Source organism: Gobio gobio, assembly GCF_949357685.1.
Source record: "Gobio gobio genome assembly, chromosome: 8".
Taxonomy (NCBI): Eukaryota; Metazoa; Chordata; class Actinopteri; order Cypriniformes; family Gobionidae; genus Gobio; species Gobio gobio.
The window spans coordinates 38,898,762-38,916,781 of NC_137114.1; the positions used below are offsets into that span (position 1 = coordinate 38,898,762).

At 38.8% G+C, this 18,020-nt stretch overlaps 2 protein-coding genes across 2 annotated transcripts in view; one reads left to right on the plus strand and one right to left on the minus strand.

The window, feature by feature from the left end:
• numbl (NUMB like endocytic adaptor protein) overlaps positions 1-4,708 on the minus strand; it is a gene marked incomplete at both ends in the record, with an annotated part of 34,411 nt that extends 29,703 nt beyond the window's left edge. The window contains one exon of the mRNA XM_079822963.1: positions 4,668-4,708. Within this exon, the coding sequence (XP_079679089.1) occupies positions 4,668-4,708 (41 nt within the window). The remainder of the gene's footprint in view (positions 1-4,667) is intronic.
• LOC307130057 (TRPM8 channel-associated factor homolog) overlaps positions 1-18,020 on the plus strand; it is a 360,060-nt gene that overhangs the window by 164,144 nt on the left and 177,896 nt on the right. The window lies entirely within an intron of this gene.

The window sequence follows — 18,020 nt, forward strand, 5'->3', positions numbered from 1 at the left end:
AAAAAGAAACTGAAGAGACAGAATGACCCAATGGGCCCTATTTCAACGATCTGAGCATATGGTCTGAAGCGCATGGCGCAGGTGCACTTATGGTGTGTACGAATCCACTTTTGCTAGTTTAACAATTGAAAAAATGGTCGGCACATGGTCCAAAGGGGTTGTAACTAGTCTCTAAATGAGTCATAGGTGTATTTTGTAACGTAAAATAAACCAATCAGAGTCTCATCTCCCATTCCCTTTAAAAGCCAGTTGCGCCCCATGGCAGATTCGCTATTTACATGGCGGAGTTTGCGAGCGGAAACAAAGAACACTTCTCCAGAGAGGAATCCTTTTATTTTTAACATTTAAAAATGTTTGTGTGCTGCTGCGTGTCCCTGTGTGTGTAATAAGCAGAGTGTGTACACGCATTGTGCATGCCTATATTACTAACACACCCTTTAAATAACACAAAAAATACTGCGCTATTGACTTTAGAGCAGGTTTTTGTTGGTCAATGGCGCAGTCGTTTTCAGTTGCCTCAAAATAGGCTTGCTACGATAGTCGGTGTTGCCGGTGTTACCGGTGTCCAGACTCCACACCGGTTACATCACTTGCCCACCGTGGCACCGCCCACCGTCTTTTTGATTTTTTTTTTATAGTAATAAAATAATTTAGTTCAGTTAGAGAACAGACAATACAAATAAAAACTGAACGTGTCTGCTTAATAAAGCAGGATCCGACCGTGAGTCTCGGCAGCGGCAGGAGTCATTCATCAGATTTAAGAGTGAGGAGCTGACTGAGATGATCGCAGAAGATTTGGTTTCAAAGCGAAACGTAAAAGCGCCTATTTAAGGGAGTTTGTCATTAGTTTTGTTGTTGTGTTTTTCGTTAAAAATAATAGGCTAATGAACCCACAATTCAAGCAACCCGCAGCCGAATTGGCGCTGATTAAAAACCGAAAGTAAAATGTGCACGGCCGCACAGAGCGCGCATTGTTTACTTTCGCCTGGCTCCGCAGTGCGAGCCTCCGCGCTACGCTGCTGCGTGGATTTATTTTTGCCGCGCGCACCCTCGCGCTCGTGCGGGCGCGTCGAGTATAAACGAGGCTTTACGGACGAACTAACAGTGTGCATTCATGGCGTGCATCTCAATCATAGACTGATCAATGCTTGATCAGTGCCCTGACTACTGAACTAGGGAACTGATTGAGACGCACCCATGGCCTCACAGAGCGCGCATTTACAGACGAGCGGTCAGTCACGGTGTGTGCGCACTGGCGCGTTTTCAGTTCAGAGCGGTCGTGTGCATGTTACTTTCGGTTAGATAGAATTAGTGATTTAAAAGCCTCCGCCGGTGATACCGGTATTACCGGTGTTGTCACACATCAATTAACCGGTGGGAAAATTTCCTCACCGTCACATCCCTACCTCAAAATAGCAACGCGCCAACAATGCGCCTGAACACACCTCGTTTTCAAACCAGCATGCCAATGGGCGAACAGATGGACATGAGTGCATTTGCTATTTAAACAATGTGGTGCTGGATGTGAAAATGATAACTGCGTCGAGCTGAAACTAGACGAAAACACTTGTGTCTGGCGTCGCATCACATTGTATGATAGGGCCCACTGTGTTCATGCATGCTACTAAATAGTTAACTTTGAAAGGATATGCTTTCGCTATATGCCTATGCGTTCAAAACTGAAGTATACTTTGCTTTTTAAATGATTAGAGAAATCGAGCAGAAAATGTTAAACATGTCTATCATAGGAGTTATATGACAAAACTTTACAAGGTCAAAACTAATTTAATCAAATGAAACATGCATTGTTGAATCGTTCACAATAAGACCAATAACATGCATCTATAAAATACACAGGGTGAAACACAGTTCCTAATAAATTAAAAGTTGCAGTGTGTGATTTGCAGGAATTGCAAAAAGAAAGTTTCCCAAGGATTCAACCATTTGTTAGCCAATGTAACCCCAATGTAATGCTATTGGTTAAGCCAGAAGTTGACATGTCAGAAAACTCAAACAAAGAGGAACACTGTGAAAGAGCAACAGCGTTTACATTTTACGCCACTAAACAACAAACTATTAAATTCATTTTTTAAATTCATTCATTCAAAGTATTCAATTCATTCAATTTTTCAATGAACAAAGACTTTCAAAATAGATTGGTTAAACAAAGGAACAGATTATAATAAGGCCTCCTAATTCCTTTCATCATACAAGTACACTTTCATCTTCATCCACCTTGGTCTTCCCATAATATGCTCACCTGATGTAAGTAAATATTTTTTAATTGGAAACATTTTATCGGACTCTCCCCAGGCTTACTGACCTTGACTGCAGAAAGAGGCATTATTCACAAGTTGCTTTTCACAGCATTTGTAGATTAAACTTGAAACATTAGAGACTAAACAAGAGATAAAATTGGTCAATATATCTGAGTCTATCACAAAGAGTGTGATGGAAGGAGGGGGTCTGTGCTCGGTAGTTATCTGGTAGCCTTGCATTTGAATACATCTCCATACTTAACAGTCAAAATCTAACCCTTACATGTAGGCCTATGCCATAACCTTGAAACCTTCAGTTTTCCTTGCTTTACCCAGGGCAAAAAGCCATATGTTGACTATGAAGCACATTCGAGTTTAATTACATGCGTTTATGGTGAAATTCCTACACTTTTGTGTCAATCCCTGTTTATTTTTATGCGAACAATGCGCTGTCACTTTAAATCAGCACGTGTAGCACAGCAAAAATAAACTGCATTTGTTGTCATTACGATGCGATAAGAAAAAGCGATTTAAAATCCAAATAAACAACACACACAAGCTTTTATTGAATGTGCAGACAGGACAGACTGCAAGGAAAGAATGGCTAAAGGTCTTCATGGGTCTTCACTTGAATTATTGATTTTGTTTATTTTGGGTGAAGGGCAGGACATTGAAAATAGCTCTGGGGTTCCTTTTTCAACAAAATGGCAGCCAAGTACACAGTGTCTCATAGACTACCTAACATACTGTGGGTAGATTGACATCCAGGAGGTTTCAAGAGCTGAGGCTTGACCTGTCCAGACAAGCATGTGTGATGCTCTCAAAGAATAACTCAACCTTGAGATAAAATAGCACAACTTGCTAAGTGTACTGCGCTAGGCTAACTGGGATTGGTCACAGCACTTGCATATTGTTGCCCTATTGTTAGTTTGATTGCTTCTATTGCTCTCCTCATTTGGAAGTCGCTTTGGATAAAAGTGTCTGCTAAATGATTAAATGTAAATTTAATGTAACTTTGGTCAGTTATCATCTCAGACTGGCTTAGTGCAGTTGATCCGTCACCTAAATGAACTTGGACTAGTGAGTAGTCATGATGGTCGACTCGTCAATTAATTAAGTGTTATTTCACAACAGACCAAGTCGCTTACCGTGATTTGGCCAACTGGGCTTTATCCCTGGGTTAATATCGTTGTTCTGAAGCAACATTCCCATCAACCAATCAGATTGTAGGGTTAGGCTTAGGGTGGGGCTTTGGACTTGAACAACATGCTTATCAACCTATTATTTCCTTACAATTTAAGGGTTGGTTAATTAGTTGGGGTTAGGACTATCATGTTTGTTGACATGAATGTTGTTCTAGGACCAACAAAAGATGTTGATCCGGGAACATGTCCTACTTGGCAAAATCATGTGTGCGCATCAAAGCAGGACATGATCCTGAAACATTTTTTTTTTTTGGTCCTGGAATGAAATTCTAGTCAAAGAAACACACTTCACTTTTACCCCATTAGCAAATCTCTTAAATATTCTTAGAATTGTATTAAAAATAAATTATATTACATAAAAAAAACTAAATTCAAGATACATTATCTGTAAACAATCCTAATAATGTAAACCATTTTGCTTGTGAGGAGGTCATTATATTCTGTTTTAAGGATGTTTAGATATTTTTATTGTACATTTTTATTTTAAGTGTCAAAATTTTGACTAATGTTGTTCCAGGACACAGAAAATAATGTAAAGATTCTAGAAATTTGCTAATGGGTAAGAAAAGTAAACAATTCAAGATATGTTTTCTGAAATTTTGCTTACTAGGTTTAAATATGCTTGATGGGTTAAGGGGAAAAAGGGATTTTTTGTGTGTGAAAATTATGATTTCTCATACACAAGTAGTGACCCATTTTGCCTTCTGCAAATCATGTGTGTAACTGTGGCCCTTTAAGGCCACCAGTAAGAGAAACTGATAGGTAGAGACATGAGAATCCTCTCAGTCCACTGCGTTCTCTGTAATGATGCCCTTCCAGGAGAGGAACACCAGACAAAGTCAGTCATTCATTTGTTTTCTGATCAACCAGCCTACATTGCATTTGATAACCGCAAAGAGCAACAAAAACAAATAAATCGAATAATAAACAGACAGATACATATCAGCTAATCTGTTTAGTTGGTATATCAATTTATCTATTAATCTGAGCCATATGGAGGCTCATGCAGTTACTTCCTGTAAGAGTATTAGCCAAACACAAGCCTTCAGAATAAGCTTGGTTACTAATCTGTAAGATGCACTGGTTTTAGGCCTATGTATTTATTTATTTGAATAAATACAAATTTCACAGCACAAAGCAAAACATCCATAACCCTATTCCTGTGAGGCTCATTCTTCATCTTTAAATAGAAAAAAAAACTCACCTCCCATCTTCCGTCTCATCCATGTCACTGCTGAAACTCATTTTAGACAGATGGCAGGAGACCAAAGCCAGGTAAAGTATCAAAATCGAACCGCCAGAGGATGTTTCACAGTCAAAACTGACGTTCGCTGAAAAGCTTGAGGCAAAATGCTGTTGGATATTCAGTATTGGGATCCAAGAGAAGGAGGAGGCAACCACACCTCCTCTTCAGAGATTAACTTGGAGGAGGCGACAATAACACATGTGCTCAGTCTCGTCACCATATGTGTCCTCGCCTACAGAAACGCGCGCTGACGCAGGAGAGACATGCGAATTTGGCTGGATGTGCTGAGCTGCAGCCTCTGAGGAACAAATCAACTTTTTGGCTTTCCACAACACAGACAGCGAGGGGAGGATGGAGAGCGAAAGATAGAGAGACAGGGAGGGGAGGGGAGAGAGAAACGGAGGAGGAGCGCGGGCGGAGGTGATTAGACTGGAGATGGTGATGACACACTTTCAGTCGCCCATCTGCAGTGCCAGTTGTCTGTGTCGTTGTGTTTGTACTCTTGCTATGTTCTTCAGCTGTACTCAGCTCTCTCCTAGGCATCATTTCTAATAGCTAATGTGAATTATTATTCTGATAAACGACTTGTTACTTATGTGTCACATACATGCACATAGCATGCCTATAAGCCTATTAATGCTATAGTTATGAAGAATGACCTCAGTGCGCTGGATCCTGCTCAAGATACTACTTGCGTAACAAAATGCCTTCCAACATTTAAAGACATGCTGCCTTTTTATTTTGATATATTGCTTTTTATTGTTTTGTTTTATTTCCTTAACATTTATAAGGCATTTTGAAATATGTTTAATTATTTAACAGGGGTTACTTATTATTTTTTTGTCAGCCAAACCCCTTTGAACTAAAATATTTACTTGAAGTACAGCCTGAGATTTTAAGTTAATATATAACTCTTTCCCCATTAGTGTTTTTGAAAAACTGCCCATTTGTGATCATTTTCACAAAAGTTCCATGGTCCCCAAGAATATATTTTGGTATGAATATCTGAATATGCAATATATCAAAAAGAAAGAACAGACCCTCTGCTAGCTTCATGCATTCCTTTTTTATCAACACTTGAATGTGGGTAAGTCTCATTAAAAAAGCAACATTTTGAGCAAAAAGCTGAGATTGTGTGAAATTGCGTTTTTGTCAGACTACGTCTGGATAGGATTCAGAACGATGATAAAAACATAGATGGAGTAGATCGAGTCCATCAACATCCCTAATTTTTGCACAGTCCTATAGCGTCCTGGGTCGACATTTCATTCGGTAACGTTTTGATTTATATGCGATTTAAATGTTAATGATCCCGTTAATTTACATATGCATCTGCTTACACTTGTTTTTGCTTCTTCACCCGTGTTTTGATCCGGAGATTCTGTACTGTTTCAGAAAATGTGTAATAGTGGCCACAATCGTATAACAGTGAAAACACACTGTAAAAAATAAAAACGGAAAATGATTTTCTGCCAGGACATTATCCAGTAATTTTACGGAAATTTCTATTAACCATTAAAACACAAACTAATGCAATGTGTAAAAACCAATATGCGAAATTCCTTCATATTTATACAGTACAGTGTGCCCTATTTTTATTGACTTTTTTTTACAGTGCAGGGAAAGCTGGAAATTTCCGTCAATGGAGTTAATTCTCTAAAAACTCATGTTCATGTACACTGTTCTCTGATATCAGTTAATGATCACATGAAAAGCAGGTAACAAATAAAAATATTTAACCCTTTTTAGTACGTTTTATTTTGACATTTTTATGATTTAATAAATTATTAGCTTTTTTCAACTCACAAACTCCCTGTAGGTCCCTCACAAACCCCCAGTTTGGGAAACCCTGTTCGATATGGATGTACATTTTTATATTTATCTATTTATTATTTGTTCAGTTTAATATCGCATTTCCCAGTGGACTTTTCTTTGTCTAGAGCTGGAGAATCGTGAAGTAAATTGTAGTAAATTCTGCAATGTTAGTGGAACAACCGGAAATTGTTTTCAAACAGGTTTCCGAAACACTGTCATATATTCTTTGGATATACTGTAAGCACCACATCAAACTCACACCATTGGTTGAGCCTAGGTTGCAAAGGGGCTGAACATTTCTGGTAAATTTCCAGAAACATTCCAAAAGATTCCGATAATTTCCCAAAAAAATCCTACAAAGTTTCCAAAAATCCTGTAAAGTTTCTAAAAATCCTGGAAAGTTTCCAGAAACTTTCCAATCCTAGTTGAGCCAATGTTGCCATGATGCTCAATCAACATTTTTAAAGCACAATAGTGTTTACTTTCCAAACCTTACTTATTGTTGTCTCTGCACATTAAACTGGAAATAAGTATTTTATGTTTGGTCTTCATTTTGTTGTACATGTGATAACTTTTTTATCTGGGAATTATGAAATTGCTCTATGTCCAAAATCACTTGAACACACATCATTACAACTTATAAACTTCCTTCAGCTTCAGCTGTCTTGTGCTGACTGTGTATTATCATCATTCAAATCATGTCGCTGCAGCTTTTCCAGGCTGAAACAGGGAAGTCTCTTGGCCGGTTCAACTGGTGGAGCTTCCCTCTGGTGCTGAATTGATCACGCTCTGTTGATTTAACTTGTCCTAAATTCTCATGACCCAAATGAGAGTCCACCAGCAGGGCTGGATCAATGTATTCACATGGACATTTAACCAGAGTAATCATGTCTAGCATTTTATACAGTTGTTTTACCCAGCAGAGGCAATAAACAGAGGGGTCTTGAGCTCGAAAGAAAAATCACATACAAAGTCTTGATCCTAAAACCATTCTTAATTAATTACACATTTTTGTCACACACTTTAATTCAGAGCACTTCCAAATGGAACCTCTTGGGGTTAAGAAATTCTCCAATTCAGATGGACTGATACATGTCGATGCTATTTGTTAGTAGAGATGTACGTACAGTATTTCCAATCCTCTCTGATATGAAATTATAAATACTATATAGGAGAGCCTCATATGAATATAAACAGACCTCCCGTTAAAGGAACACTCCACTGTTTTTGAAAATAGGCTCATTTTCCAACTCCCCTGTGTAATATTGCGCCTGCTGCACCCATGGTACGGCAGCAAAGTTCCTTGATTATTACGCAGGAATGAGTGTATAGTTCCTAGCCATATCGGCCTAGAAAAATCGCAACTTCTCATTTTCCATCAGTCTTAGTACACAATGTAACTACAGAAGAGTCAAGTTTTAAATAGGAACAATAATCGAAACTCTGGTCATTTTTTGAGCGAGGTGCTAACGGTCTAATCAGATTCAATGATCTATGCTTAGCTATGCTAAAAGTGCTACCGCTAGACCTGGAGATCGGCTGAATGGATTCGAAAACGGTAAAACCCAACTGTTAAACTCTAGGGAGTTGGAAAATGAGCCTATATTTTCAAAAACAGTGGAGTGTTCCTTTAAAGCAAACATGCTTTCAGTTGCCAGTCTGTTAAACAAGAGTCAATCAATGTGTCCTCCTCTCTCTAGAGGGTCAGTGAAAGCGGGGTCAGATTTATGTAGTTCGACTGTATAAGCCGCATAGTAGAGAATGACAGAGTCTCGATGATTCAGTGGCACATTGCCCTCTACCTGCACTGAGTGGCAATATGACAAAGGCTTGCATATCTTTATTAAGCTGTCAGAGTATACATGATGTAAACTAATCAGTCAGTACAGCTGCATATGTACCACTGCACAAGAGATACACATCATTAACCAATAACTCAGTTAGTGTAAATTAATTGCAATTTGTAATTGTATGTGAGAATGTCGTTATCAATGTATCAATTTTATTTCTTACAATACTGCAATCTTACAATATCTTTATAATCAAAACTGACCCTGTTTTTTTCCGTAACACACATTCCTGGTCATATTGTACACAAATCATCTCTGCAAACTATTCCGAAGAGAGAAAAAAATCTGTGTGTGTAAACTTTCATCAAAATGTATTAATTTGGCTGAATGAAAAATAATATGCTAATTTCTATTAATAAAATGTGACTAACTCTTAGGCAAGACTACATTGATTGAACATTAAAGAGTTAGTAGTTCAGCCAAAAATTTAAATTCTGTCATCAATTACTCAACCTCATGATCAAGCTGTAAGACTTTTGATCATCTTCGAAATACAAATACATTTTTGATAACCTGAGACTTCTGTCACTCGACTGAAAGTCTATTCACCCAAAAATGTCATGCTTTAAAAAGTTCCTAAAGAGATCTTAAAAGTAATCCACATGAATTGAGCAAGAGACATGATCGCTTTATACATGTGAAAAAACTATTTATATTTAAACTTTGCTAATTCACATACATAGTACTTAAAGGGTTAGTTCAACCAAAAATGAAAATTATGCAATTAATTACTCACCATCGTGTCGTTCGACACCCGTAAGACCTCCGTTCATCTTCGGAACACAAATGAAGATATTTGTGTTGAAAGCTGATGGCTGAGAAAGGCTTCAGATAGGCCTCCATTGGCATTCAGTACATTCACACTCACAAGACCCATAAAAGGCACTAAAAACGTTGTTACAAAGTCCATCTCACCACAGTGGCTCTACAATAATTTTACGACGCAACGACAATAGTTTTTGTGCGCTAAAAAAATCTAAATAACACCTTTATCCAACTTGTTCTTGTCTTCCGTGTGAGCCTCCACGACGCATGTGCGAGAATATGATGCAGATCCGGCGTTCGGACACATGACCCAGAAGGGATTTGTTTACAAGCAGAGTAAGACGCGCGTATCTAAGCTGTTGAATTCTACATTGATCGTGCTTTAAGTCTCGGCATAGTGCTCAAAATCGGGCTAAAGTGTGCATTTCATAGATTCCCGAACGCCGGCGCTACGTCCTATTCTCGGAAGACAAGAAGAGGTTGAATAAAGTCGTTATTTTGATTTTTTTTGCGCACTAAAACTATTGTCGTAGCTTGGTAAAATTATTGTAGAGCCACTGTAGTGAGATGGACTTTGTAACAACGTTTTTAGTGCCTTTTATGGGTCTTGGGAGTGTAAATGTACTGAATGCCAATGGAGGCCTATCTGAAGCCTTTCTCAGCCATCAGCTTTCAACACAAATATCTTCATTTGTGTTCCGAAGATGAACAGTGGTTTACGGGTGTCGAACGACATGAGGGTGAGTAATTAATGACATAATTTTCATTTTTGGGTGAACTAACACTTTAATGTACACGCACATCAAATATGGAAAACAGAAGCTCAAATGTACTTGCTTAGTGCGCAAGAACAAAAGCTCAAACGTTTTTGTGTAACACTGGTTCTCGCACATCGAGCAAATATATTTGACCTTCCAGATTTTGTGCTCACACCCAAAGTTCATAGCCTGGCTCCGCCCTCCTACGTACTTCCGCTCAACTTTCATTTTCCTTCAGTACTATGTCTGGGATTGCGGAATATTCTCTGGTTTTCTCCGGTCAAATTTGTACCAATTTTTTTTTTACATTTAATTTAAACATTTCTATATGGCAGTTTTTCCCCATGGTATTGATGTCAAAATTGTGGACAGTAAAAATGCTGAGTGGCTAGTAACTTTGGAAAACCACTACCCACAGTGGCTGGTGAGCAAAAAAAGTTAAAGGTCCCGTTTTTCGTGTTTTTTTGAAGCTTTGATTGTGTTTACAGTGTGCAATATAACATGTATTCATGTTTCATGTGTAAAAAAACACAGTATTTTTCACACAATTTACTTATCTGTATACCACTGTTTTCACTGTCCTCAAAACGGCCTGAGAATTTCCTCGTTCTATGAAGTCCCTCCTTCAGAAATACGTAACGAGTTCTGATTGTGCCAGCGATTCCCGTGTTGTGATTCGACAGCAGCTTAGCCCACGTTGCCCGGAGAGGTCACGCCTCTTACCATAACGGGGAGATGAACGCGCTCAAACTACAGCCCCTGAAGGCCAAACAAAGGTGATTTGACTCCGGGATGAAAATGACATGGCGACAAACGCAACCGAACCGAACCGAACCGAACCGAACCGAACGCAACGCTTCCTCTTCTCCACGAGGGAGCAACAAGACCACGTCAATCGCGTATTCTTGTGGGCGGAGGTTAGTCGACAAACTGTTCTACTGACGTAATTAAAGCAGGATGTACAGGGATGTAGTCCACACCGGCCGTTCGCTGTAGGCTTTGAAAGGGAACTTCTGTTAAATAAAATATCTCGCTTGGCATTGAACTTTGAGCTTTATAATTTTACAGGTATTATTTATGCTCTAACAGCAACATTACACACTACTAAAGTTTGAAAAATGGTATCACGAAGAACAGGACCTTTAATGTCAAGCCCTGTATGTGAATAAAGGCTTAAATGAAATCGGTTAAGTGATCTTGTCTCTTCAGAAACCTTGGGTTTTATGGGTTAGGAAAGAAAGAAGGGTGAGTAAATGATGAGATCATTTTCATTTTTGGGTAAATGAGTGCATGTAACCAGCAGTTTACTTCCAAAAATCCCAACAGAGGGCCGGGCTATGACTTCCTTCAGCTGCCCTGCATTCAGTCCCATCACCATGGAGGGGAGCCCCAGGCTCATGTGAACACACTGGCCTTGTCTGCATGTCCTCAAAGCCTCAAGACATAAAAAGCAGACCATCTGACGCAGAAGCACTGATATCAAGCAGGCGAGAGCCTCCAGCGAGGCCCAAAGAGACACTGAGCGATGCCACTTCCTTGTTCGTTCTCTCTAACTCCACTGCATTCGATTATTACTAAATCTTGGTCTCAAACAACTCATTATCCCTAATGCGTTTTCTCCCTGCAATCTCCTCTTTCTCCCTCTGCCTGTTCTCCTCCCTCGTTCTTATTTTCGCTACAGGTATGATTGTGGTCCCTGTTGGATCTGACAAGAGACCCAGAGCGCAAATCACACCCAGAGGTCCGTCACGCTAAGAATCTTCACTGTTCGTCATACCTCACTCCAATCTACATCAACACCCCCCAATCACCACCTCCTTCGGCTGCATGGCAACCAGCTCCCATGGCAACCACTCCTACAAGGGGTGTATGGGGTGAGTACCAAAGCCTGATGGAAGAGGCTATGAGTGAAATGAAGCATGGAAATGAAGCGCTACCGCAAACACATTTTGAATAATTGTTGTCTTGACACTACTTCCTGGCACATGGTGGGGAAAATTCAGTTTAACTACGTATAAGTGGCAGGAGAAAGTTTAACATGCCTAATGCTAATATTTATACAAAGAAACTCTTGGCCAAATTACTGGGAGTGTTTTTTGAAAAATAGCATACAGTGGTTTTCATTGGCTAGCAGCAGGGTGTCTGGTGGCTGATACTACATTATACCAATATGAATATTATAGCAAATGAGGAAATTAGAAAACTTATGTTCAAATGTAGAACATTTGCATGGGAATTTCTGTGCTTCTTTTTCTTTATTCTGGTTACTTAATAAAGGTGGTTGTTTAAAATCAATATTTAATTATCATTTGTAACCCAATTTATTTCCATAATGTGACATATTTCAAAGTGGATATTCAACAAGAAAAAAGTTTGGCACAACTTTATCCATGAATGGAGCCAATGTAAATGCACATTTACTAAAACAGTTCTTAAATAGTTATTTAATTTGATAGTTATCTTTACACTGTAAATAGAAATGTAAAAACAATTGGTTAATTGATTAACTACACACTGTAAAAAAAATCAGGTCTCCAAATGAAAATATTCTAGCGACCGATCACTAATCTAGATCTAGATTTAAACCGAATCTAAATTTTTTAGTTGGCCAAATTGTATTTCTTGAATTTTAATTGAATTAAAGTGCATCAATTCCCAGAAATTCAATTTGGCCAACTGAAAAATTTAGATTTAAATTTTCAATTGGAGACCTGAATTTTTTTTACAGTGCATGTACTTACTAGAGTTATGGTTATGGTTAGGTTTAGAGGTAGTTACTTATGCATAATTTACTGTTACTACTATAGTAAGTACATTTGGTAACATGTCACTAAAAACTGTCACCTTAAAATAGAGTGTTACTACATTTTCTTACTCAGTAATTTTATCTTAGAACAAAACGCAATAGAGAGCTAGCACTTATTTATTACCTAATAATCTCAAAATGGCTAAATATCACCCGATTAAACAGCCTGTTTTATCAATCTAATGTTAATGTCAACAGTGCTCACTGACATGCTAACACTTTTATTCAATTCTCTCCACAAAGGCTACATTTCCCTGAAATTTTATTATTAAATGCCTCTGGGTGCACAGTTCACAGTACACTTGAGACAGAAAATAAATAGACCACAGTGGGAAAGCTCGAAAAAGGCAAGTGACTGACAAATGTCAGCATGGAAGGACCTCCAACCACGTTCAACTGCATATATTGGATAAACACAAAAACTGTTTTTAAGTTATTATTAAACTGCTAGCGCAGCCAAATGTTGGGATGACTCAAGTATGTTTAATGGAGGTTTCCACCACACTGGTACGAGTGAGTCAGGAGGAATAGGGAGTGGATAGGAGGACAGGCCCACAGATGGCCCACAGCAGGGCTGGGACATGCCACATGGTTCCTTCTTGACAGCTAGTGGCATCCAACACAGGGAGCAGAAGTGGACAACTTTGTTATGCTAATGGGGTGGGACAGCTGCCTGTGGTCATGGGGCGAACTTAGGACGTCACTGGACAAGTGTAACTAAAAAAAAAAAGCGCTAATGAACCTATAATCGCAGACGACCCTGGTTCCTATCCATACCATTAAATAACAATGCTTGTCATATAATTTTTACTGTTTAATGTAATCTCAAAATTAATTTCCTTTTTTTTCATACTGTATATTGTAATGTTGTAGCAAATTATTCATTTTAGGATTAGCCTACGTATCAGTTATCGGCCATAACATGAATATAATTATAAGTGTATCTGTATTGGCTAGAATTTTTTCACTTTTTCTGAGTAACTTCTTGTGCGTTTAAATCCTCCTGGGAAGTCCATATTTATGAGTTTCGAGTCGTAATTACGACGTCAGGTGCGTTCAAGTCACTTTTCTACAAAAGAAAATCTGTCTGAATTTTCTACAAAATGATGAATAAAGAAAGTGCATCAGTGTGTTTTTGCTTGTATTGCTTTTATTCAATTTATAGTCTAATTATATATTCTATCATAATTGTACAATACGATCATATTTTCTTTATGCAACATAGTTTTATTGTAAATGAAAAAAAAAAAAACATTTCAACACAAATTTACCGTTAATACAGGTACTGCATCCATTGTATCATGTCACGTTTTTTTTCACTGACACTAAGCCCATTAACTCTGGGGTTAAAGAAAGGCATGCATGCTGCCGTTCTATTTATGAGAGAAAACAAAGGCGTCCACTTGTCTGACCCTGTTGTTGTGATATGCAACCAAGAGGTTTGTTGAGGGAAAATTTGTTTTGTTTTTTTAAGTCCGTCATTTTGGATTCAGCATGTACTGCTGTTGTCTGCACCGAGGAGTAGAAACCAATTATGCTATATCTGGCCATGCTACAAAAACATTATCTCAAAATAAACCACCTAAATCGAAGTAAATACCTATTTGAAAACCTTTCGGTGTCCTTCAATACTCCAGAATAACGGACAGCTGTTATTTGTGGACTGCATTGATTGTGCTTTAGAAGTGCCTTAGCTATAGTCTGCACACTTCACCCTGTGCATTGGATGACCTTCGCTAGGCAGATATAATGTATTGATTTAAACTAAAAGGTAAGAAAAAGCGAAGCAGACAGAATGAAGTGAGCGTTCCATGCTAGAATGAAACGACTGTTATCTCCACCTCTCAACCAGTCAGTGAAAGTAATTTAAGCCGTGGAAGCGCACCTTACCATGAGTGTTTTGTCTGGTTGTTAGGAAACAAAGCCATGCGAGAGAAAGGGGGCCTCTGACTTAACAAAAACTCATTCAACCCAGGCCGAGATGCTTCCTGTAAACTTTCCCCACTAAATAAAAATCATGAATAGTGGTACATTTCTATTTGAGCAGAGGAAAACTGTACTACTTATTTGTTTGTTTTCAATTACTTATTTGAATTTGATGAGAAATTAGTTATATAGTTACATACTAGCTACGTTTACATGCAGACAAATAATCCTTAATCAATCGGACTGAAAAACCTTTCTCGATCTATCCGAATTAAACTTTGATAGGATTTTAAAAGGGGCGATTTTAAAATTGCACATGCTCATTTCCTCAATTTTAAATTTAGATTACCTTAGATTGCCATCATCAAACGCTCACATAGGGCCCTATTTTAATTATCTTAAGCGCATGGTCTAAAGCGCACAGTGCAAGTGCACTTAGGGCGTATAGTCCGAATCCACTTTTGCTAGTTTATTGATGGGAAAAGTGGTTGCCGCACCAGGCACATGGTCCAAAAGGGTTGTCCCTATTCTCTTAATGAGTCATGGGTGTGTTGTGGGCATTACTTGCAATAAACCAATCAGAGTCTCATCTCCCATTCCCTTTAAAAGCCAGTTGCGCTTGCACCATGGCAGATTCACTATTTACATGGCGGAGACATCCTGTCTGTTTAAGTGTGTGTGTATTGCCATGATTGGTCAAATAATTAGTCAATTTCATTCATCACTGCAAATAGGTAATTCTGATACATGCAATGACTATCCATTATGACATTTAGGCATTTTTATCTTTATGTACACCATAATAATCTTTTACATCGTAATCCTTTTTTTTTATATATATTTGGCATGTTTGTGTGCTGCTGCGCGTGTGTGTAATAAGCAAAGTGTACGTGCGTTATGCACCCACCTAAAGGCGCATATTACTAACGCTCTCTATATAATAACAAATAAAATATTGCGCCATTGACTTTAGAGCAGGTTTTTGTTGATCAATGGCGCAGCCGTTTTTCAGCTGCCTCAAAATAACAACGCACCAACAATGCGCCTGAACACACCTCTTTTCAGACCAGCACGTCTATGGGCACACAAATGCATTTGCTATATAAACAACGTGGCGCAGGACGTGAAAATTATAACTGCGTAGGGCTGAAACTAGCAAAAAAACACTTGCGCCGAGTCTGGTGCCTTATTGCGCTACGTGTATGATAGGGCCATTACAGTTAATCTTCAAACTCACAAATGTCACCATGATTCCTAAATTAATTCGTGCAATTAAAATTACTGATTATAGTTTTTGGTGTTAAATTTTTTATTTATTTACACAAAATGGATATTATTATCCATTTAACAGTTATCAGGCATAGCTCGACAATAATTATCAGCTCATTGGACAGAATTTCAATGTAAGAAGTTCAATATGTCAAGAGGCGACATATGTGAGATTTTACACATGTGAGATCTTCAATATGAGATCCAAAATATTCAGTCTGGATTCCTCTATGTCTAGGTTTTTAAAAACTGTACCAGAAGAGAGAGACTAAAAAAACTGAAGAAGATATAAAAGGTGTGGCCCAACAATGGCAAGGATTTGAAGAGGCCGGACGGGTGGGCATATAGAGATTAAAAGCACAGATCACAGATGGTCACCGCGTCTCATCTTTCAGCGGGCCCCAGCAAATAATTAGCAGAGGTATGCTGCGAGGCCTTTGTCAGCACGTGCGTCTGTCAAACACAGGCGTGTGTCAGGAACAATGGCTGGACTACAAAGGGACACAGCCCGGCCTCCCCGCCACCGACACAACTGCTGTGAATTGCTAGGCACGTGCAACTTGGAACAAAAGGGAATGGGACGGGTACTGGGTGGCATCAAGCCGACACAAGGCCCACCCTCAAGGTATCTGGCCAAAAAGCTTCAGCTTCAGCATTCTGTCTGACCACATTCTGTCAGCCTTAAAAAAAAAATGTTTTTTTTGCATACTAAGTAAATCACTGTTCTGTTAAATTCAGTGTCTTTAATTTAAATTTTCACCAAGGATTCATTAAATGATCAACAGTTACAGAAAAGACATACATTTATAAATACATAATGCTGTTATTAAGTTGTGCTGCTTGATTAATATTAAAAAAATGTTTCTTGAGCAGCAAATCAGCATATTAGAATGATTTCTGAAGGATCATGTGACACTGAAGACTGGAGTAATGATACTGAAAATTCAGCATCACGGGAATAAATGACATTTTAAAATATATTAAAATAGAAAATGGTTCTTTTAAATTGTAATAATATTTCACAATATTACTATCTTTACTGTATTTTTGATTAAATAAATGCAGCCTTGGTGATAATAAGACTTCTTTCAAAAAAATTTAAAAATCTTACTGACCCCACATTTTTTAATAGCTTCAGCATCAGCATTCTGTTGGACCCCTAAAGTTGTGCTAACAGTTTTGCAAAAGCGTGTATGCGCACGAGTCGTAAATGCATATGGAAGCGGGGTTAATTCAGTTGAAGGGAGGTCACGCCAAAAGAAAGGAACATAAAAAGATCCTAACAGCTGGGACAGATCTACAGGGATACAATGGAATCGGAGTGGGGGAGGGAGAGTGGCAGAAGAGAAATGGGACAGGGAAAAAAAAGATGGGTAGACGGGCCACCTTTCTAGGAGCCTGACAGGGGTCCTTTGTTACGGCAGCTGGTTGCAGGGAGGTCAGACCAGCTGTGCTTCCACTGACCCCCTCCCCCCGTCCCGCTCCGCTCCCTGACCAAACACAGCCAGCTGTATAAGGGAGGAGTTAGGGGGTTTCAGTGAGTTTGGGGGAGGGTGTCCACACATGTCCAAATCTTAGGACCCTTACATAGCTCACATCTTAAGTGATCTGCTGTTTTACACCGTGGGATGATTAAGTGCTTAGAAAATGGTTTACAAATGGATCCAGTGCTTCACATTGAATGGCTCTGGACCCCAAAGAATTCAGACTCTATTAGTGGTAGATAGTGACAAACCGATGGCTCATTTTGAGATTATCAGCATTGATAACAGTGTCTGACTGGCTGAATAACAAAGGTGGTCAGTCCGCCTAGTATTTCAAAACAGCCTTGTCAAATGGATAGTACACTTTTTTGAGCATTATGTGAAATTACTATTCTTAAAGGATCATGTGAAACTGGAGACTGGGCTAATGGCTGCTGAAAATTCAGCTTTACCCTCACAGGAATAAATTACACTTTAAATGTTATAAGTAGGGCTTCACGATATATCGTTTTAGCATCGATATCACATTTGATAGTCACATTGCAGGATGTGCGATGTCAGGCATAAGGATCGTAGTTGATCCGTGATCCATTTGGGTCAGCTGCACCCCGGGTCAGCATGTGATTCGCAGATTAATT